At 30.2% G+C, this 23,528-nt stretch overlaps 2 protein-coding genes across 8 annotated transcripts; both read right to left on the bottom strand.

The window, feature by feature from the left end:
* Positions 1-2,549: 2,549 nt before the first annotated feature.
* Positions 2,550-14,451, bottom strand: LOC137822474 (hyperosmolality-gated Ca2+ permeable channel 2.1). Of its 7 annotated transcripts, none has more exons than XR_011082924.1 (12): positions 14,220-14,406; positions 12,883-13,236; positions 11,752-11,898; positions 10,990-11,053; positions 10,660-10,869; positions 7,246-7,437; positions 6,132-6,430; positions 4,894-5,170; positions 4,473-4,751; positions 3,188-3,389; positions 2,932-3,100; positions 2,550-2,827 (listed from the first exon to the last, which is right to left on the bottom strand). XR_011082924.1 is itself a non-coding variant. In XM_068627361.1 (12 exons), the coding sequence occupies exons 2-12, from the start codon at positions 13,158-13,160 to the stop codon at positions 2,748-2,750; spliced, it is 2,187 nt and encodes a 728-aa protein (XP_068483462.1). In that variant the 5' UTR covers positions 13,161-13,236; positions 14,220-14,451; the 3' UTR covers positions 2,550-2,747. The 7 variants fall into 7 exon arrangements, 5 of the variants coding, with proteins under 5 accessions (XP_068483462.1, XP_068483461.1, XP_068483463.1 ...); XM_068627361.1 differs by having other exon boundaries at positions 3,188-3,379; positions 14,220-14,451; XM_068627360.1 differs by having other exon boundaries at positions 3,188-3,421; positions 14,220-14,445.
* Positions 14,452-17,363: 2,912 nt separating this feature from the next.
* Positions 17,364-22,908, bottom strand: LOC137821163 (1-aminocyclopropane-1-carboxylate synthase CMA101). The gene is made up of 4 exons (XM_068625631.2): positions 22,700-22,908; positions 21,746-21,877; positions 19,424-19,584; positions 17,364-18,367 (listed from the first exon to the last, which is right to left on the bottom strand). The coding sequence occupies exons 1-4, from the start codon at positions 22,838-22,840 to the stop codon at positions 17,431-17,433; spliced, it is 1,371 nt and encodes a 456-aa protein (XP_068481732.1). The 5' UTR covers positions 22,841-22,908; the 3' UTR covers positions 17,364-17,430.
* Positions 22,909-23,528: the final 620 nt, after the last annotated feature.

Genomic DNA, 23,528 nt, shown 5'->3' with positions numbered 1-23,528 from the left:
AGAGGAAAATGGAAGTTTTTCGACACTTTTTGTAATATTTTTTTCACATTATATTAATTTTGGAATGTAACATTGTCTATTGTTTACATTTATTCTATATCGGTTATGTTAAAAGGTTAAAGAAGATGTGAGTACAAGTATTAAATATAAACATTCAAAAGTTCATTGCAATACAAAGTATCAAAAATGAAGGAAATTCTATCCAAATGGGGCACTTTATTTTGAGATTTAAGAGGGCAAATTTAAAAAAAAAAAGTACAGAGATCAAAATTGTGAATGGTGTAGATAACATCAATTAAATTCATTAATTTGTTCACTTTTTTGTTTTTTTTAATTAAAGTTGTCAACCACAACTTCAATTTAAATAAAATTGGACACTAAATTGATAATTTTAGTATATTTTTATCTCAATTAAAGTTGTTAATTCGATTAACAAGTTCATCTAATTTTTTTAAAAACATGATAATTAATATTTTTCAAAATAAAAATATATAGTTAAAAAAATTATTTTATAAATAATACTAAAATTTAATTTTGTTTTATTTAAGAAAATGATATATAAAGTTGAAGAATTAAAATAATTTTTTTATAATAATTTTATTATGGCAGTCGTTAGAGGAAAAGAAGGCGTTGCAGTCGCGGACAAGGTCACAAGGGAAGGAAGATAATAAGATAGATAAGTATTTTGCTCTTTTCACATTTATAATGAGTGCAAGAAGCAAAAATATTGGGTACAAAATGCTTGGGAGAAGAACAATACAAGGCCCATTAACTCTGCTTCGGCCTCTTCAAAGTTTGGATTTCTCCTGCTCTTTTCTTCTACTTCTAGGTAGTTTCTTCCTGCACCCCTACATTTTTCTTCCTGCACCCCCAAAATTTTGTAAATTCCGAAACTGACCCCCACAATTTCGGGATCTGGGAGTGTGCTACGTATTCATCAATCCAGAAGTGAATCATGTTGCATTCTGGATGAGGGATGTTCCGGAAGCAAAGTTTGCATAAATTATTGATTTCCAGATTGCTGAATCTGGAAGCCTAATTTCTATTACGGATTGGTGGATCCGGAATGATTTTTTTCAATTATAAATTTCTGAATCCAGAATGCATATTTTGAATTATGGATTGGTGGATCCGGAATGGTTTTTTCAATTATGGATGTTTTGCATTTTTTTATTTTGGATTAACACTATCATTCATGTACTACCGGAAGCATCAATCTGGGAGATTACTGGATGCGACAATCTGAAAATTTACCGGAAGTGCCAATCCGAAAATTTACCGGATTTCATAATCCGGAATAAAAAAAAATGTACAGTTTATATATAGGGACAGTTTTGTCTTTGCACAACCTTATGGGGTGCAGGAAGAAAAATGTAGGGGTGCAGGAAGAAACTGCGTTACTTCTAATGTGTGATGTGTGTATTTGCCTACTTTTATTATGTTAAAGCATGGATTATTTGTACCAAAAATCGCCCTCCGTAGATAATGATAATTAATATGTACAGTATTTCTTAAATTAAAAATTATATGTTTAAATTGAAGAATAAAAATTATTGCGAAAAATAAATAAAGTATTTGCTACACTAAGATAACAAAACTGTTAGATGCTCACCACTAATTTTTTAAACAAATTAATTAAATGAAAATTAAAAATAATATATACAGATTATTTTTTTAAAATTAATGTATCATGTTTAACTTTTATTTCGTTCAGGTTACTTGTATTTACTTAGGTAGTAGTTTAGTTTAAAAGAAAAAAAAAACTAAATTAAATTATAAAATTAAAATTGAATTGAATTAATTTCTTTATAAGTTTAATAACTATTCTTATATTAAAAACCTAAATGAAACTATATTATAGGTTATTAGATGCTTTTAAGTTGAATTGAAACTAAACTGAAAAAAATAGTACTTCATTAAATTAATTTAATTTTTATAAAACTAAAACTAAGCTAGAAAATATTTTTCCAAAATAAAGTAGAAAATAACCAAATTTCTATTATATTTTCTTTCTGGAAATCGAATTATTTAAATTGCATTCTTATTATACACTGAAAAGTAAAAAAGAAATATAATTCCTTTCAACTCAAATTTAAAAAACTTATTTATTACTGATGCATAACCACAATGTTTTATAGAGAAATTATATCTAATAAATTTATAGAATTATCAAAATTTTAATATAAATAAAATCATCAACAAAAGGTAAACTTTTCAAGATATAAACTTAAAAGGCGGTCACATTTTTTTTCTTGAATTGATACATAAATAAATTATTAATTTATAGAATATAATATTTTGTTTTTAAAATCAGTATTTTAACATTTAACGAAATAATAATTTAATTTTTAGTAAAAAAAACTATTTTTTTTTATAGTTCAGTTGAATTTAGTTTATCGGATTTCCATATGAAGTAGGGTTTCCCTAAATTTCCTTAACTATGATGAAGATTATTTACGTTAAAAATGGGGAGGTTAGATCCTGGTGGTTGATCTCTCGGACGAAAGCATAATAGCAAGGAAGAAATAAATGAAGTGTAGAGTTATGACTAAGCAGAATATTAGATTTTGTATTTTTGAGTGAGAATTGGCGGTGGCTGTGGCACAGCTGAAATTTTGAGGGACAAGCCAAATCCTGTTTTGTAGGGAGGTATTTGGAACCCATTTTTTTTATCAAAATTGTTGATGCATCATGCTCCGTCCCCTTTTGGGAACACCACGATTCTACAGCGGCTGTAAAAACTAAAATTACTTCCCCCCTATTACCGGTTTATCGAAACTATGAAGAACTGGTGGCCATGATATATCTTCTTGCCTATTTTCTTTCCCTGAAAAATCAAAATAAACAAAAATGTCAAAACTATCATATATCAAATAATATCCTTAAATTCATATGTTCACTGAAATCCCTCCACTGAAAATGGAAGCAAACCTGTCTCCATATCTTTTGGAGTTCGATCAAGTTCTCTCTCCCCTTGATGACTGCTGAAACATTCGGATTGAGTAGAACCAGAAAACTGGCAATACGCTGAATTCACTAGTTCATAAATCTGTTCCATTTTCCCACAACGCTCATCTCTCCTATCCATGTCGATAAGAACCTAAAACAAACAACAAGTCAAGTAGTCTTCTTACAAAGGAATAGAGTGGTGGAGGAATTGTAAGGGTAATTAATTAAGTTCAAGCACCTGTGTTGCGTTGTTCTTAAATACTGGCAAAAATCGTTCCCTACAATATTGGTGAAATAGAACGGTGCAAATCAGCAATGGAATGGTAAATCCTGATGCAATCGGTGCCTCTTTTATTCCGAACACCCCAAGTGCAATAACTTGAGCGACGAGCAACGAAATGACCGTTGTGTTGTGAGCAATGGGCCATAACTGTCCCCCGCTATCATATTTGTTAATATATACATTCAGAATCTGAAAATGCAAGTGTTAAGTCCAACCTTTTTTTCTATCATTATAAAAATTTACTGCCAAACATTAAAAGTTCATTCATGTCATGGTGTCACAGAAGGTAGAGTATAAAATTTTCACTACGAAACTGCACTAGGTGGATTAAAGTGAAGAAATTGCCACACATAGTACACAAAATAATCAAATTCTATATCCAGCTTTGCAATCAATTAATCAAACCATACGCAAAAGGTTTCTTATTTCTAAAGTTTCTGACATGACCTAGAAAATGATGAAGGCAAATCATTTTCTATGATTGTATTCTCAATCCGACTGATATCTTCAGGTGACTAATCTGACTGTTCTTTATAGTCCAAAGGAAGGAAATTAGTATACGTACAACCAATAAGCATTCACTTGAGTTCCAGATTTTCTCTTATGCCAAGAATCCCTTCAGATTATGTTCATATTTCCACCTTGAAGCCAGATTCGATATCGCGCACCTTGGTTTGAACTATGTTAGCTGTCCTATGATTTGTCTCAGCTTCTCGTAACCATCATATTCATTTATATACCTTGTGCAACAATACCATTCTGAGGCATTTCATCCTAAAATGAGGTGGTTTAATGCATTCATGCCCCTGCTAAACGTTTTTCTGTATAAAAATTGACAGGGAAATAGTTGCTGCTTTCACAAGATAAACTACAGGGATGTCAGAATAAAACCTCGATTTCCAAATGATGCATTGATATTGCACTAAACCATGGTAAAAGAAAATGCATTCAACCAAGGTGACACCAACTGTGGATTTCTAACCCCTAATCTCATATTATCCGATAAATATTAATTGCATAAATCTCACAATATAAAATTGCTTGAAAATTGTCAGCACATGAAAATGTCAAGTAGGAAAGGGATTCCAAGTCTCTATCAATGCCCAAAATAAAACAGAGTAAAATAAATATACAACACCCATATAAGGTAAATGCTTATGTATATATATAAAAGAATTGGCGCAATTTAACTTGACGATGAATAGAATAAAGAGGAGGAAAAGTGGAAAGAACTAGTAACCTGGTTTCGGTAAACAAGGTATGCGAGTACAAAGTAAAACAGCAAGAAGGGCAATATTAGGGGTGCCAGAATAGAACAGGTGAAGCCAAGGAATCCAAACAGTAAGATCCTTGGAACTTCTGTATGGTATGGAAAAGTTAGGTCGCCATTCATTGTATCCTCATTGTACCCAAGTATGAATCTTTGGAACAGATTGCAAAATAGCGGAAAGAGTTGCATAATTTCAAATGCCAAACTTGCCCAACCAGATGATAAAACATATGTTGTGAAGTAGGTAGCCTGTATGACATGAAAAAGTCACATTAAAGTGAAGAATTAATGATTCATTTGTTCTAAGAAACTTTTATGCAAGTGAAATGCACACAAGGGATACGTAATTTTCGATAGGCATTTGCCAGGTATAATAAATATGGCATATCACCTGCGCTGGAACAGCCTTGGCAAGTTGGGCTGGTAATTCTGTAAGACTACTAAAGACTGCAAGTTGGCTGATAACAGACCCGGCAAAAACATTAACAAAAAACACGTTCCAAATTGTGAAGTACAAAACTTTGGAGCATGCACTCTTCTTCCTTTCACTACGAGAAATACATCCCTCCATTGTTGAAAATAGCATCACCACTGGTGGAACAGCATATAAAAATAAAACCAAAATCACACTTGGTAAGTAACCAGTCACCAGCTGAATCACAAATTTCCTGCAAAATAAATATTTGCTTGTTCAATTTACAATAATTTTTAAAACGGCTTAAGATTTAAATTTCCAAGCTAAACTTCCACATCCTCTGCACAAACAATCATCAACTACAATTTATAACAATTCCCGCTTTACAAGAAAATGCGACTTACAGAAAAACAATGTTGTGACATTCATTAATTTATGTGTAACTCATGTTTGAAATGAGATATATATTGCATTACTCTTCATTTTCAATAAGATTACATGGCTTTTATTTGTACAGAAATTGGGTCTTTGAATGAGATTTCCGTAGCAGAAATAGGGAGGGATTGGGTAGCTTTGCTGCGTTAATTTACTATTCTTTCTGTGTTATTTAATGTTTTGTTTTATCCATCCACCCTTCTCGTTGTAATTATTTTCTTTGACAAGTATTTCAAATACACAAACACGAAAACAAACAGAGCAGATGGTAATAACAAATAATCTTAATAGAATGACAAATAAAATCTAGGAGAAATTACAAAGAATGAATTCTTCGTATGTTAAAATTGTTTCTACTTTAAGATTGGACTAATAAATAGTTAAGCCAATAAGTGGGGTTACTCATTAACCACTGTTCAACATAGTCAATCAATTGAGTTGATCATTCTAAATGAAAACATTTCAAGCAAGAATCACAGCTTTGTATTTTTTTTAAAAGCTTTTTTTGAAGATCTAGAAGCTGGAACAAATTCTTCTATATCATTATTTATTGTTGCATATTGCAAGTCACAGGCTTCACAGTCTAATAGAGCATATGATAATTTAGTAATATTGAAATGTGCAAAAAGGAATTTGTGGCAGGTAGATTCTTATATAATGGACCGTCAGAGAGAGGGTTTCTTAAATGAAGTTCCACATTTATCTTTTCATGCATGATTATTTGTTTCAAAATTGTAATCCATAAATATTGGGAAAATGTTGTCCGATGAACATCTTACTTTTGAAGCATTCCTGTCAGAAAAGGGAACATTTTCTCAAGCTTCTCCAGTTGAGTCAATCCTTGTGCGAATGTGACAGGGATTAGGAATACAAGGACGAAGGTGACAGAAGCAGCAAATGTAAATAGCTTACGGATCCAAAGTTGCTTGTATGGTATGCAAAGGTTGGGCCAGTAAACATCCTGTGGTTCAGGAGCTAGTTCTGTGACCCATAACATAGGATTTGATGTTTGAAGACTTTGAGAAACCGTAAGAGCATCATAACGACTTTTAAAGAACACGAAAGCAGCTGCAGATTCCTGTATTAGAGTCCAAGCATGCGCATATTTTGTTTATTAAATGAGCAGAAATTTGACACATGACATAAACTGTGATTCTAGGACAAAACCAGAGCGATTATATATGTACTTCTATAATTACAGTGGCAAAACAAATATCTCCCGGTAATGACTGCTTAATTCGTGGCTTAATAATACACAAGTAGTAGACATTACAAGTATTTTAACGTATCAGACCACCACCAAATATCTGGACACACAAATTAGAGATATAATCAAACGCATATAAAAAGCATGAGATGAAGTAACAAACCAGCGCAAAATATATGCTGAACCAGCGCAACCTTATATAAAAATATATACTAAAATTCAATTATTTTAAGATAAAGAAAGATCAAGCTCTTAAACAGTTAAAAAGAAATAGGCTTAAATACTGTGTAATAAAGAACCAATTCATTCTAATCAGCTAAATTGGTTGGGGAGCTGGTACAAGAACGATTTTTGTTCCACAGACTTAAAAAGTGAAGCTTCTTTGATGATGTTCCTCGAGGTTGCCTTTTCTATGTAGGTCATTATAAATGATGTTGGGAAGCCTAGACAAACATCTACTGGAAATAGTTGATACTTGTTTATAAGGTTTAAATTGGACAATGCGGCAGAAGAGAAAATATTAAGTGAATCATTAAAAATCAAATCTAGATTAATTTAAGAGGTTTCACATATCATATTAGATCAAGAAAATTCTTATCATGGAAGTTCACTAGATCACAATAATGAAAAGGGTTAACATATTATTAATATTGTAATTATAAAATCAATCCAGCCAGAAAATTGACCTTTTTTCTTCCATTTAAATGCACGTCAGAGTAGCTTGTTCTTCCATGTATACTATCAGTTTCATTAGAAATAATCTTAAAAGAATTAGTGGATCCTCCACAAAAGTAACATTGCGTAAAGCTTGGCTTACACGTCTGTTCCATTGAACCACAACCAGAACTGAGCATTTTACACATATATTCTGCATCATCCTAGCAGAAAAAGATTAAAAAAACAAAAGTTTAAACAACAGTAATGTCAACACACAGAAGAATGCTTGAAAAGTTTATATTATTTTAGAAAGATTTTTTTAAGACCACAAGTGACATATAACAACCCTAGAATCACAAAACAAAAGAGAAGTATTACGCACTTGTACTTCTTGAATAAAAAATAAAAGCCCAGTTACCCCACTTAAATAGGGAAATAGGGAAAGATGTCATAGATATTAAGAAATCCCACTGACTTTATACAAATGAAACTCAATAACTATGACCACGAAAAAATTCAGGAACTGAAGCATGCCACAGGTAACTACGACCATGAAAAACATTCAATAACTGTGACCGTAATAACTATTTATAAGCTTTCATTTAATAACTTGAGTTTTTTAGAGCATTGGTTTGTAACATAATGCCATAAAATCTACGACAACGTGTCCATTGCTTCTTCAATTCTTCTAAACAAAAATAGAATTTAGTAGTTCCACTTCAAGGACTCTTGTTTCATGGGGGCACCAATAAGATCATTCATAAGTCTTAACCAATACCTTAAACTCCTGAAAGAGTTTATTCTTGATAATTTTATGCACAAATTTTTAACTAATTCTGTATTGCATAGCCTTGAAAGGCTTTGATGATATTTTTGTCATCTCAAAAAGGACATCAAAATGCAAAATGAGGCGTATATCAAAATATTGAAAAGAAAGAAACCCTATCTCAACTGAAAGTTCCTGGGTTTGAAAGATTAAGAAAAATAAGTACAGGAAAAAAGTTCCACCAAATAACCCAATAAATTGCAAAGCATGACAAAATTAAAGAAAAAAAAGAAACTTATTTCCCTAAGCCTTGATACAAGTTAATTCACCTTGAACCAAATAATGGAATTCTTATCTAGCATTAACTGTTATGAAAATACTTATATATGACAAATTAAAATAGAGACAAAAACTGTTTGAAATATAAACTCGATTTTGGGCCTTAGTTGTCTTAACAAAAAGCCTAAAATGTAGCAATGTTTAACATGTTCTAGAGAGACATTTTAGAAGCAAGTTAAAAACGGATCTCTTTAGGAGATCATTCTAGAGTAGTATATAGAATTATCTATATGCTAGTATTTGTGGATAACGTCAAGAAAGGCACTTGCAGCCATTAGATTAAGTATGTGTTGGCAAAATGCTAACTATAGGTTTATGAGGAGCCACTAGTATAAATAGGGTGGTTTTCTTAGAGTTTGTGTCAAGTTCAAAATACTTTGAAGTGATCAAATATGACAAAATTATTCCCTCCAAAATTCTAGTCTTTCCCATTCTCAAATAATCCCTTCATTATTAAGATATCATTTCAACATTCTCAAATATTTCCTTTATTAAAATATCATTTCAACAAATTGAAATTAGAGCTTGAAGATCCTATCTAAAGAGATGGTAAAGTAGCAGTATGGTTCCATTCCTAGTCTTAATTATCGGTAAGAGCAATTGGGTCATCAAGATAAAGACTATTTACATAGTGTATTTGGAAGATAGTTATTCTTGTTAGTAATATCAATTGTCTGTGTGATGGAGACTTTAGATAGTGCATTTGGGAGATAGTTATTCTTGTTGGTAATATCAATTGTCTTGTGTGATGAAGACTCTATATAGTGTATTTGGGAGATAGTTATTCTTGTTGGTAATATCAATTGTCTTGTGTGATGGAGGTAAAATGGATCATTAAATTTTAGTGTTTGGTATTAGAGTGAATGTTATAAGTTCAATTCTTAATAAGACAATTATTCTAGAGGAAATTATTGTTGGTTAAACAATTGTCCCGTGACTTAGTCTAAGTGAACCGAATCACAATTGAAGAATTTGATTTCTATTGGAATAATTATTTTGAGAAAGATTTTTTAAACTAGTATTTTATGACAAAGGATTAAGTGGATTAAGTCACAAATAGTGACTTTTTTATTTTTATAACTTTTTGTTAGTAATAAATACTCGATCCAACACTTGTGAGAGATCATTATTAAGACGAAAATGAAGTTATTCTCTCAAAACTCAAATTGATAGTTTGAAAGACTCTTTCCAGAGATAAATATATTCTTTTTCTAATCTAACAACAATTAAATCACTATTATAATGAGAAGATATCGAAAGCAACTTATATATCAAAGAACAAAATAGTAGTGTTTTAATTGTGCGCTTAAATATATATAGATAACTTGATCTCAAATGTAGCAATCCAAGCATGTTCAAGAAGTTTAAGAAAAAGATGACAATATGTAAAGCAACATGTTTGGTCGATACACCAATAGAATGTGAATGTGAAATGAAGCTAAAGAAACACAAGGAGGGACTGGATCCAACACTTTTCAGGAACTTAAGTAGAACCTTACGTTACATGAAGGATCCAACAAAAAATTACTGGAAGACGACAAAAGAGAATTAAGGAACAATAAATTTTGGCTAGTACTATTCTCTGATGATTACAAGCTTCTTTTATACATTGATAGTGACTGGAGAGGAGATATGGATGACCACAAAAGGACAATTGGCTCTGTGTTTTACATAGGAGACACTACCTTCACATGGATGTCAAAGAAGTAAACAATTATGACTCTTTCCATATGAGAATTGTAATATGTGGTTGCTACCTGTGTTTGCCATTCAATTTAGTTACAAAATCTCTTAAAGGAGTTGGATTTATCACAAGAAGAGCCAACCACGATTTTGGTGGACAACAAGTCAATGATATCTTTTGTTAAAAAACTCAATTCTGTTTACCATGATCAAGTACATTGATGCGCACTACTACCACGTTCGAGTGCATTGCCACAAAGGATGCGTAACTAGAATACGTGAAGACTAATGATCAAGTAGTAAACAAAGGGAATTTTGAAATATAAACTTGATTTTGGACTTCAGTTTTCGTAATACAAAGCCCAATTTCGAAATATGTTTAGCATATTCTAAAGAGACATTGTAGAAGCATGTTTTACAAAGATCTCTTTAGGAGATAAGTCTAGAGTAGTACGGAGATAAATAGGGCTATTGTTCTAAAGTTAGTCCTAAGCCAAAAGAACTAGAAGTGATCAACTGTATAAGTACCTCATTCTCCCATTTTCCCGTTATCAAATATTCCCGTCACTACTAAAATAGCATTCTCACAAAACTAGAGAAATATTAATATAGCATGACACTAATAAACAGAGAAATATTTTAAAAAGAGACAAACCTTCAGTTTCTCCACTACACCAGACTTATACACAACTTGGTGCGACAAATATGTTGTGGGGTGATAGAATGAGAAAAACTTTTTCACTGTTTCGCAGTATGATTGTTCCGAAGACCAGGGTATTCCTCTGACAACAATTGCAAAATGACTAGGATTTGGCTGCGATGAAGTAATATGTACTAGCCGCAAATTAGTAATGCTTTTGTATTCCTGTATATTATTTCCACTTCGTTAGTCATTTAAACATTTGAAAAGTAAATCATAGTTTACTCTGAAAACATATAAAGAAATTAATCTTGTGAATTAATGTCGCATGTCACAGGTCCTTACAGAGTAAAGAAGAGTACAAGCTGTTAAAGTTATGATGTATAATGCCAGACAATGAGCCCAAAGCCTGAGATCAAGCAAAAGAATAAATACAATCAATAAGTAAGAAGTTTGTAGGAATATTCCTGATTGAAATCATTCATTATTCACACATTATCATCTAAAATGGGAGTGAAAAAAAAAAAAAGAATGATTGCGTCCTGAAACAATTCTAGTTGCTTTTTGGAGAAGGTTAAGCTTTCCCAATTTAATAATAAATAAGCTTTAATTTCACTTTAATAATTTTAATTTAGAATGCATATTTTAAATTTTGAGGCAACAAAAACTTTCTAAAGTTAAGTAAATTTACTCCTATTCTCAACTTTCTTTTATCTACATCTCTTTACTTTCTACCCAGTATTTGAAAAATTATAAATGAATTTAAAGTAAATGGAGCTCACAACAAGATATTAAACAAAATTATAGTATATAAATGAAAAATAAATTTTATTTTAATAATATAATTTTGTAGAATTAAGTCAAACTTAAATATATATTTTTTAATAAAAAACTTAATTTCCTTAACTTACAAGAGACTTTATTAGTTATTAGAAATAACTTGAAATAACATAATCACATGACAGATCCAAAAGTGTTCAGAGCATTAATTGGAGAAATCACTTTCTTTTTTCTGATCTTTATTCATTGTTTTCTCAGGTTCAACACAATATTGACTATTTGACATAATGGAAATTTCCATGTAGAATATAAGTAACGGGTTCATACCACTGGGATCCTTCTTTAACATTCTCAATGGTAAATACTTCCAGTGATTCGAAAGGTATATTCTTATGTATTCTGTCCTGACCATAATAATTCACCGGAAGCACTAGAATAGTGCAGATAATAGCAGCAACAGAAAATACTCTAATACTGAAACAGAAAAATTGATACCAATAGTTAGTAAAGCACAAAAACCACAAAACTGGACAACAAAATTAGTTCTTTCATTTTTATATGTACTTTTAAGTGGATGATTAGGGCGTGGTTTTAATTTGAGTAACATAAAATAGTGCAGAAAGTAAACTCAACAAACTGAAACAAGTAAATTTACCATACTGAAATTAATAAAGACGTAAAACTCCATAGAAGGACCATCGCAAACTTGAGTTTAATATTACAAAAAGTTATTTTGGTGACTTGATGACTCAAACTGACATACCTATATCAATTAAGCATCATATATAGTCAACGCAGTATCTCTTCTATGAGCACAAGTCTCACTTCCAGTTATTATTGTACAAATTGATTATCTTCATTTATATACAAGAGAGAAACAAATCATAAAAATGCTGTGCTCACATTCGGCATTTTAACAAATATTGATCATAGAGTTTTGTGGTGCATAATGCCAGTGCCTAATATCATAATGCTTGAGCCTAACAATATACCATCTATTCACTTCTACTTATCTAGGATTAAGATATCTTCGCTCTGAATTTTTTGTGGCTGGTAGGGTCTATGCACTGTACATTCTTTCTTACGGAGTCTTCTCTGATTATAGCTCCAAGGCCGGAAGAAATATCCGAGCTAGGGAGATGCTTGCAGGTGCAAATCTCTGTTAGTTTATCATGTTCTGCACCTGTTATAGTTCTTAAGCTATATGGAGGTTTTGGAAAACCTTTTCTTGGATGTAAATAGACTAGTTGTTGGGCTGAAATTTTTTGGTGAGGAGATGTTTACCTTCTCTTGTGCAAATATACATTAAATTTTCTATTTAATTTAATTAATTTTTTATTGATAAAAAATATATATTTCCCTTATTAAGTGGTGGCATTTGTGGAATTCAGATTAAAACTATAGTATAAGCATTACATGCAGCTTTGAAAAGTTTCAATTTTAAAATGATTGAGCAACCTGAAAACAACCATCCTGCTAAAAACCACAGCATCCAAGCCACCAGTAGTCAACATTTCCTCTTGAGTCGTTTCCCATGCTTTCATTACCCAAGTAGGAGAGGGAACAAATCTATCCAAACAAAGATCCCGGCTTTTTGAACGCCTGGAAGCTAACCTTCTTCCAAAGTACACATTGACATTGCTGGGCTGTTTTCTTAATATTGAATAGAGTGTAAAGAGCACCACGCACACCGCAATATTAATTCCAGCAGAGGTTAAAAGAGCAGCAATGTCCATCTCTGCCTACTGAGCAAAACTTTAGATCTCATTACCCAAGAAGAATGACACAAGACATCCAAATCAAATCCATCACCTGAATCAATAACATTCCAATTAATGCCCCAGTAAATATGGATTTCTTACGACAAGTTCAGGAATGCACCATGTATTCCTTCCTTTAATTATTTGGTTAAGTTGCATCCTAACCTGTGTCAATTTAACCTCAAAAACAATAGTAAAAAATACCGAGAAGCAAAGAATTTTGAAATAAAAAAGAATGATCATTCATCTGAAACTTACACACACCAAGACCAATCAAGAGAAGGGAAGTGAAGTTCAAATGCAAAGCAACATGGGATCAAGTACTATAAACCTTTCATCATAATAATCAATACCCTCACGCAATTCACCAAGGAATACCAGAGAGACTATATATTTCATAGATATGATATTTTGACTATTCTACTCTGTTCTCATGAAATCGTAGTTAAAGCTGGTAGTGTACGTAACTAAAAGGTAGGATAAGGAAACCGGAAAACATAAAAAGGGTTAAAAAAGAACTTGTGCAGTAAATTACTAACATAGAAGGAAAGGGAAGGATGGATTGGCATTAAGTTCAACTGAACAGGTTTCAAATAAACACTAAATAGTAAAACTGAATAAACTTATGCACCTATTGACAACAGATATTTCATATATATGACCAAACAGACTAACATTGTTTATGGTACCATAGATTTGTAACCTCATCACCGTTTAAGCTAAACACAATGGATTTCACCTCGAGTCAAGATAGTAGACAAAACAGCATAATAGAGAAGCCCGAAAACAATCCATGAATGAAACTACACAAAAAGTTGGCAGCACTAAGGAAATCAACATGCATATAATCACTTTAAAATACAAATCATTTGTGCGGTACAAATATATATATTTATACTATTATTCAATGTTCATACAACTCGAGAGTAACATGCGCACACAAGTATTCGTAATGAGCGAAATATCTGATAGATCAAATGCAGTTACGTGAAACAGGGGAATAACGAGCACGGAAATATTCGAAAAAAAAGAAACCTGCAAGGGATGAATAATTTGTAGGTGAAGGACGTGGAGTTAGGGGGGAATGGGGTGGAAAAAGCACAATGACGAAGAAAAAAAGAACGTGAAGGGGCTTCGCCTTCACGGGAAGGTTTATTGCAGAAACCGGTAAGGGAAACCCTAACAGTTTTTGCGTTTATTTCTTCATTAATTAATACTCTTCAAGAGTTGAGAAGAAAAGGTGCATACTTAAACGTGGAATAGCTTCAAAAACGTGTTCTTCTCTTGATTAATGTTTATTTGATAAACATGCTCACCTATTTTAATCATTTTTACAAATTTATAATTCTATTAATTTTGAAAAAAATTCAACTATTTGCATTTTGCATATATTTTTTTATTTTTTAATATAAATATTAATATTTATTACTTATCAAAATATCATCACTCTATTCTCTTTCCTTTTGCAACCAGCCAACACACCAATAGCGTGAGTGACGGATTCTCCACGTGGTATTCGTAACGGATTCTCCACGTGGCCAATCCCCATGCCAGAACTGCCACTAATAATGTTTGATACCAAGCATTTGCCATTACTCTTATTTATCAAATTGAAGGAATGTCACGTCAGCGCATGGGATCATGTTATGTTAGAACAGAGTACTTTATTATATACTTGTTCACTACTATACTAATACAAAATTATATAGATAATTTTGTATTATAATAATATAATAATTTTATTAACTAAAACAGTGTCCTTAATAATATGTTTACATTTTTATTACATTAAATATATACAATTTTATAAATTTATCACTTTTATAATTTTATCATTTTTATGAATTAATTAAACATAAAAAATAGTACAATTTATTAAAAAATTATATAATTTTTATTTTAAAGAAATTATTTAATTATTTTAAAATAAAGAAAAATTATTCAATTATCTAAAAAACCGTGATTATACGAACATTTTCAAAATTTGTTTTTCTTTTTGTGTTAAATTGAATGATATGCTAAGTATATTTGAAATGTATCAATAAAATGTTTTTCTTGAATTTATTTATATTGACTCAGCGTAGAAAGTTTGTAATAACTTTGAAAGAATGATAGAAACTATTCACAAATTTATTATTTTCAGCTGATTTAACTAATTTAAAAAATAATTAATTATGTTTTTCCATCTGTATTATAATACATAATTTGTTTTTTTTTTAACTTTATATCATATAAGTATTATAATATAAAAATATTGGGATGTGTCATTTCATATGTAAAATGATTGTTAGCTTTTAAAGATTGTTAATTTTTTTCAAGATTCGTTGTTGTTTTGATTGTTGGTGCCAATTATAATTATTTTCAATGGTTTGATGAAGTGAAATATCAAATTAAACCAAATCGATATTAAAAAGACTCATTCAATCATTTTCTTACTACAAACATTGAATGATCTAAAATTTAGATTAGAGATAAATATATATATATATATATATATATATATATATATATAAATTATAACACCCCTAAACATGTATAATCAATTATCATTACAAAATAAATTATATCAACACAATAGATAAATAAAAATAGTATTAAATGTCTAATCAAAACTCATATTAAATATATTTTATCATAAACAAATACCTAACATATCCTTAAGAATAAAATATGGGGTAAATTCATTGCAATCAATATTTTCATACCACACTAAGTCTTGAATGCACAAGAATTTTATTTTTTTTAACTTTTCTTATTAAATGTCTTAGTCTATATAACTTAAACTATCTATTAGTAATATTAGTAAAATATATTGAGGTGCAAAATATGCAGGTACCAATAAATGTAAGTTAGACCTTCATTGTCATGAAGGTTAAGAAAGTTTCACATTTAACAATCGGAAGAAAGGTTGATGAGTAATAAAGGCTAAGCAATGAGGCATAACATTAGTAATAAAGACTAACATACCATTGAGGTAGATGACACAAGAATACTTGATGTTGACTCAGATTCACAGAAGAATACATGTTAGTTTTGAATCTACAGTAACAGTGGACTAGCAGGCTTGGAACTGGTACAATAAGCACAGTCTTGAGACTAGAAACATTGGACAACAAAGCAAGCCACTAAACAACAATGTGGGTTCTGCATCAAGCATATGGAGTAGATTGTCCTTGGCTATAAAATAATTTGTGCAAGAAGGAAGTACATCAAGTCATAAGGTTGTTGGGTTACAACAGGTGTTACTAGAGGAATTGCAAATGTAGAAGTAATTGAAAATGATGCAAGTGAAGTTGTGACAAGGATTGGGTCTTTCCCTTTCATGGATGAATGTAACATGGAAAAATAGGATCAGGAAACAACTCAATTTTGAATACATAAAGGTCACATGACCTTAAAATTTATTGTAGGGTATGAAATGTTTGGATTGTAAACCTTAGAAAAGTAATGTTTGTCAATTATAAGAGTTGTTGAAAAGGTATACATAAATGACTTCAGATTTTTCAAAGTGAAGTCGTGTTGGCATATGACTTTAGTGTGAGAGGAGAAATTATGTGATCAAACATAATTTTGATTACTCTTATTTTTTTATATTTTTTAAATAAAATCGTGTTATTCTTAAATTACTTTAGTTGAAATCAAATTACAGTACACAAATAAATATATATATATATATGTGGATTATTTTGTTTTCTTTGTAATATATTTATCAATGTAATTTCAGTTTTCTCTTCACTTCTTTCTAACTATTCTAACATATCGTCGACTAAATTTGGTTTTTGAATTTTTTTTATTGACCTTGTTTGAAGATTCTCTATGTTTTCATCACCTCTTCCTGAACAATATGCCTAAATACATTATTTGGATTTTAAATTTTTTTTATTGGCCTTGTTTGAAGTTTCTCTATGTTTTCAGCATCTGTTCTTGAACTATGTGACCTAAATACATTATTTTTAATTTTAGCGGTAGTTTTATATACTATTATTTAGTCTGTTCTTATTTTTATAATTTAAATTCTTGTGTTAAGGAGCAAGTAATCTATACTCGTATACAGATGAGAAAAATTACTTTATTATAACTCCAGTTAATTTTTACATATTTTCTAGTAATAACATTTCCATAAATCAACATGATTTCTTGAAGTAACATATTTTTGGAAATCAATATTCATCACTCCTGCAATAATCTGTATATAGTCAATACTTTGGAAGTGAAAATGGACAAAATAGAAGATTAATGAAGCATATCAGTTCACCCATTTAGCAATTGACTCTCTTTCGGCGTTCACAGATTGTTCATAAGTACAACCGTTCTCGTTGACAACAGAGACGGTTGAATCTATAAAAGCCTTCATTCGCCGCATTGCAACTTTTAACGTGGCTTCGGACATGTTGGCAAAGCATACCCTAAACCACCCAGGTTCAGAGCAGTGGCAAGAAGAGCCAGGAGATATGTTCAACCCAACATGGCAAAGAATCATCATCCAAAGCTTCTTCTCTGCCTCAAAAGTTGCAGAGCTTAATAAATGTCTCATGTCCACCCAGCAGAACAACCCTGCATTGCTTTTCAAGCACTGAATCCCTGCGTTTCTGAGACCACACACTAGCATCTCCATGCGCCTCTTCAGTCTCCTCTGAGTCTCTTCAATGTAATTAAAAGTGAACTTCTTGTCCTTCAGCACGTTAGCCACCAAATGCTGAGTTTGTGAGGAAACCAGTCCAAAGCTTGACATTTTTGTTGCAGCATCCACCACCATTTCGTTATTTGAGTAAATCATCCCCACCCTAAATCCTGGTACTCCAAGGTCTTTGGAGAGACTGTATATTATGTGAATGCGATTTCGGATGTTGTTGACGCTGTTAGTTCTCTCGTTCACAACTTCCATTACGCTCACGAATTTAGGTGGGTCGAACACCGTGCCCGAGTAGATTTCGTCGCTGATTATGTGAATGTTCTTCTCAATTGCGAAATCAATTAGGTGGTTAAGTTCCGTTCTCGTCATGGTTATTCCTAGTGGGTTCGAGGGGTTAGTTACTAACACCCCTTTCACTTTGAGATTCAACTTTTGTGCTTTTTTATAGGCTTGTTTTAAAGCAGAGGAAGTGATTCTGAAACCATTTGAACTTGAGCAATGCATTGGAACAATCTCAACCCCTGTTCTCCATTTCAGATCTCTATCAAACCTGTCAAAAATAAGTAAAAATTAGAAGCTTGCATGCTAATTAACGTGTAATGAATAGTTATGGAAGATTTTTATATTTTTGTGCCTTTATAACTTAAATGTAATAATAATATACAATTATTATTTTAAGCACTTTAACCAGAGTGTAATATCTTGCAGTATTTTTTACAATAATTTCAAACATAAAAAAAAAACAATTAAAACGTTGGGTAATGGGTGTCGAGTGAGGAGTACTACATCTAGAAGAAAGTTGTACTCTCTTTTCTGATGTGCGCTACATTATGGTGTTTTATTAGAAAGTTTTGGGGACTAAGCCACGTGACGACACGCGCCACTGAAATACGTGTCAACAAAAGAAGCACGTCAATATTTTATTGGTTAAATTAAAAGACAATTAAAGCCATACAAAATTAAGGGTTAGAGGATAAATTGGCATTCAAATAATATTACGGGAATAAGTTAAACGAAAATAAACTAAAAGAATATCGGTCATTTTCTCAGGAAAAAATGTTAATAATTATACTGTCCATAATATATATAAAAGAAAGATAAAATAATATATATAAAAGAGAGATAAAAGTATTTTACACATTTATTTAGCGCAGAGTAAAATAATGTGTGTGATGTGAAAGATTTAGCAATGACACAGATACGAAAATGTGACATAGAGACAAGAATTTATATATTATATAATTATGAATTATATAAATTGATAATAAAGATTTATATATACAAGTATGTTTTATATTATTTTTTGAAATAGAAAAATGTTTTTTATGACCGGTTCAAAAGGATTTGTTTTTTATTTTTATAATCATAATAAAAATTTATATAATAAATTTGAATTTTTATAAAATTAATGTTTTTTTTTTTAAATTGTGTTAGAACCGTAATAGAATTGTCAGAAATTCAACAAATACTTTTTGAATTGGAGACTTCACATATACGTGCCCTACAAGTGTCATATAAATATTGGTGTGGGTGTTCGATACGAATATCGGACACCAACACACCATTTAAGAGAAGTGAAAGCTTTTAAATAGATGAGAATTAATACCCAGGATAGTAGGGTGTGGGAAGAATGAAAGCGTCTCCCGGATCAGCAAGGCAAAACATCATAATCTCATTAGCAAGAGTGGCACCAGCTGTAAGGACTAGATTCTCTGGAACAAAGTTTACTCCATTTCCTCTTATTTTCGACATAAATTCCACCAGTTCCTTCAAGAGATCAAAAAATTATTTAGAAACTCATCTTCTATCTTATAAACTCAGACGGAGTGCTGATATCTTATCAAACACTGTAGAAAGGCTACACTTCACATCCCAATAATATAATGGTTTCTCAAGTATATAAGTTTTAATTTTTAAATAATATAATGATTTGTAAGTATATATATATATATATATATATATATATTACTTTTTGGGTGTTAAAGAAATCTTTTCTTAAACTCAAATATAAACTATATTAATTACAAAAATTAAAGAATATATTTAGAAAAAACTATTAACTATTTTAAATCATTTTTCCTATCAATTATTAAAGTTTTACTTCGACAGCCAACCCTGTTATTTTAATTTTAAATGAGGTTTTTTATTACCTAAAAGTAGAAGCAACTATAAAACAACTAAAATAACCGGAAATAGATTTTGTGCTACAAAATTTCTCTTTATATATATATATATATATAATATTTTAACTATTTGAAAATTACTAAATAATTTTTTGTTTTTAAAAACACTTTCATATTTATTTTAAATTTATACGTGTTATATATCAATATGTTTATATCGTTTTCAATCAAAATTAGAGTTGTTTATAATTATGTACGAAATAATAATCAACACGAGTTACCAGGATAATATTTTTTTTAATAAAATGACTCTAAAGTGTAGTTACACCATTGTACCAATGTTTTATCTCTCTTTTTTTAATGTTTTTCTTACACTGATGACTTCATGATCAAGTACAAACAACGATAGCTACGAAAACATGTTATGTTGGACGAGAGAAAAGTCTTCACATATCATTTAAAAAAACTATCATTCAACACCTTAATAACATATAATCCTTTAGAAAGAGAAATATTATATATATAAAAGAAAAGTTAATATAAGTAAAATAAAAGAGTAAATTAAATATAAAATTGAAATGTAAGAAAATGGTGCATCTATAGAAAAACTTAGATACAGTATTACGTGTTTTTTTTAGTTAAAAAATAGAGTTGTATTGTAATGATCTTCCTAATAAAAATCAAAGAAAAAGTTGCCAAGATAAAATTTTAATTTTATTAAAACAATAACACTAAAAATGCTTGTACCTGAATTTGATCTATCTATATCCAGTTCAATCTTTATAGGCTTACTTCGAAATAATGTACAAACAATGATAGCAACACAAACATATTATGTTGGACAGGAGAAAAGTCTTCATGTACAATCTAAGAAGATATCATTGAACACTTCAATGTGAACACACCCAATGAAAATGTAAAAAGAATGGTGCCAAGATGAAATTTAATTTTAATGGAAAATAACTCTAAATATACTTACAACATTGTAGCCAACTTTTATCTCTTTTTTAGTTAAATGATATTTTTTTCTTGGGTTTTTTCAAGCACAAACAAGATAACAACACAACCATGTTATTGTCATTAATAAAGTTTTCTTACATTTGCGAAAATATCAGTGAACGCCTTAACAACATAAGTACATTATTTGGAATCATACAAAAATGAAACGTAAAAGAACAAAAATGGTGTGATTCTATATACATGCCCCAACATTAATTGTTGAAATATATTATTTTTACTTGAAAATATCAGGGAACGTTTAATTAAATATATACATTTTAATTTGAAAAGGGTCAGGTAATTTTAAAAAGAACAAGTTTGTATTATTATTTCTTACTGTTTTCTATAAACTTTTGAAAACATGATAGAGTAAAATTATAATGTTGCTTTTTGTAAGTATAAATAGAAAATAATTTCTCATAAAGTACCTCTATTTTGACCCATTGCAATTGAACTAATAATAGATATACTATTTATTTTGTTTAAGGTTCGTTGCTGTTTTTATACCAATATATATACATATACTTTTATATATATATATATATATATATATATATATATATATACACACACACTTTTACTTATCACTATATTTTAGTTTTCTTTATAAACGTATAAAAATACACCTCTAAGTTACAGAAAGAAAAAAATTACCACTCAATTTTGTTAACTATTATCAGAAAGACTAGTGTCTAATTTAGTATAGTATATAATCATCAACTTATTGTTAGGAAAAGGCCATGAAAAGCTAATTTCACACTATCATTTTTTTATTTAGACATTAAGCCTCAGTAAGCATGTCTTACAATTTTTAAAGCAGGTAATCCATGGTAATCTTGGAACAGAGCAAGCTCTTTAAATACGGATACCCCATCTTGCTTCATCGCCACTATATCAGGATTTCTTTGAAGCCATGATTTAAGTAGGTCAAATGAAAGCTGCAAAATAAGAGATGTCAGCAAAAAAATGTTGAACACCATTACACCACTATAGAGAATGAAATATGTATATATATATGATTGATATAATAATAGCCGCTATAAGCCGCACACCAAGGAAATTTACATGTGCACCGCACTCAGAAAACATTCTGTTGACATATCCCAACCCCTTGTTCCTAGGTCAACTGGTAAAGCATGCTTGTAAATTTCTTCTGTCTCTCTGTCCTCCACAAGGGATTCTTTTTTACTTTTCTTATTTTATATAAATTTTCTTCTCTCTTTCTTTTACAATTCAAGGTATTTCTTATCAATAATTAGTCACCCAAAATATCTATATTTCATAATCCAAAAATTCGGTTTAAAAATAACATTTGTATCTCTTTATATATTATAAAATATTTTTAATTTTAGTTGATAAAATCATTTAAAGTGTGTATTTATATATTTATAGATAATCAATCATCCGATAATCTCAACAAACTCTTAACTAAATAAATTTTAAAAGATGATTTTGATATCATATTAAAATGTTATAATTCTATTTTACAAGATCATTCATAAATTTACATCTACCAATATATTATAAAATGTAATTATTTATAGTTGATATAAAATATTTAAAAATATTGACATATATTATAAAATATAATTATTTATAATTGATATAAAATATTTAAAAATATTAAAAAATTATTTTATTTCATAGACGTGGAAATCACAGCTAGGGATAGTTGTTAGTATGGGAAGGAAGCTATGAACGAAAATGGTATGTATAAAGCTGAGTGTGAATGAAGATATAATTTAAACAGCTAACTTAACCTGATTCTCTGCAAGTCCCATCTGAATGATTCCGGTTGGGTTTCGAATGAGGTGATAAGGATTCTTCTCGTAATCTTGCCATCCTAAAAAGTAAGAGGAGTTCTGGCCATGAGAGTCTTCACTAGCCCTTCTAGACAGCATGTCCGTTAACACTACAAAGTGTCTACTAAATTAGTGTGCGTAAGCTAAACTAACTCTGAGAACCGAAACAGAAGTGAGTGTGAGTGATGAATAATGGTCTGCTAGGGTTGTGTATTTATAAGGGCGAGAACTTAGAGACATGAGCCCCACAATGCAAATGACCTCGTCCTTTGACATCATGAAACCAGCCGCAGTATGAGTGTGTTGTACATGGTGACATGGTGTGATAAACACCCTTAATGTGCTAAAGACCTGAGGGAGAAAGGTCCACTTAGATTGTTAATTATTGGAAGCAATTTTTCTCTGACTTTAGCTATACATAATTAATCATTCAAATTAGCTTATATACAGTATAAAAATCAGATTTCTTTTAGAGAAGTTATACAAACTAGTTTATACAGAAATTAATTTTAATTTTATATTATCTTTATTTTTCTTCTGGTATACCGATGCAAAATAAGAATTAATGTGAAGTTACAATAATCCTAACAAAAATTGTTGTAACATGATAAGTACAACAATTTTGTAAATATATATTTATTACAGCAGTTAATTAAGTAACTCATATAATATATAGTTATTACATTATTCATTGTTACATTGGTTAATAAATAAAATAAATGGAATGTCGGACATATATACATTTGGCAGTATGAATCCTAAAAAATATATACATTCCTTATATGTA

This window comes from Phaseolus vulgaris, chromosome 9, assembly GCF_051622355.1.
Source record: "Phaseolus vulgaris cultivar YP4 chromosome 9, ASM5162235v1, whole genome shotgun sequence".
Classification (NCBI taxonomy): Eukaryota; Viridiplantae; Streptophyta; class Magnoliopsida; order Fabales; family Fabaceae; genus Phaseolus; species Phaseolus vulgaris.
Note: the sequence above shows the minus strand (reverse complement) of the source record. Positions and strands in the feature narration are given on the sequence as shown.

Coding starts and splice junctions, on each gene's coding strand:
- LOC137822474 (XM_068627360.1), bottom strand. CDS start 13,160: ATGGACATTGCTGCTCTTTTAACCTCTGCTGGAATTAATATTGCGGTG. Junction 6,431..7,245: donor ATTTAAATGGAAGAAAAAAG/GTCAATTTTCTG, acceptor ACTCTAATACAG/GAATCTGCAGCTGCTTTCGT. Junction 5,171..6,131: donor CTGACAGGAATGCTTCAAAA/GTAAGATGTTCA, acceptor TTTATTTTGCAG/GAAATTTGTGATTCAGCTGG.
- LOC137821163 (XM_068625631.2), bottom strand. CDS start 22,840: ATGCTGTCTAGAAGGGCTAGTGAAGACTCTCATGGCCAGAACTCCTCT. Junction 19,585..21,745: donor GATTACCTGCTTTAAAAATT/GTAAGACATGCT, acceptor GATCTCTTGAAG/GAACTGGTGGAATTTATGTC. Junction 18,368..19,423: donor CCCACACCCTACTATCCTGG/GTATTAATTCTC, acceptor TATTTTTGACAG/GTTTGATAGAGATCTGAAAT.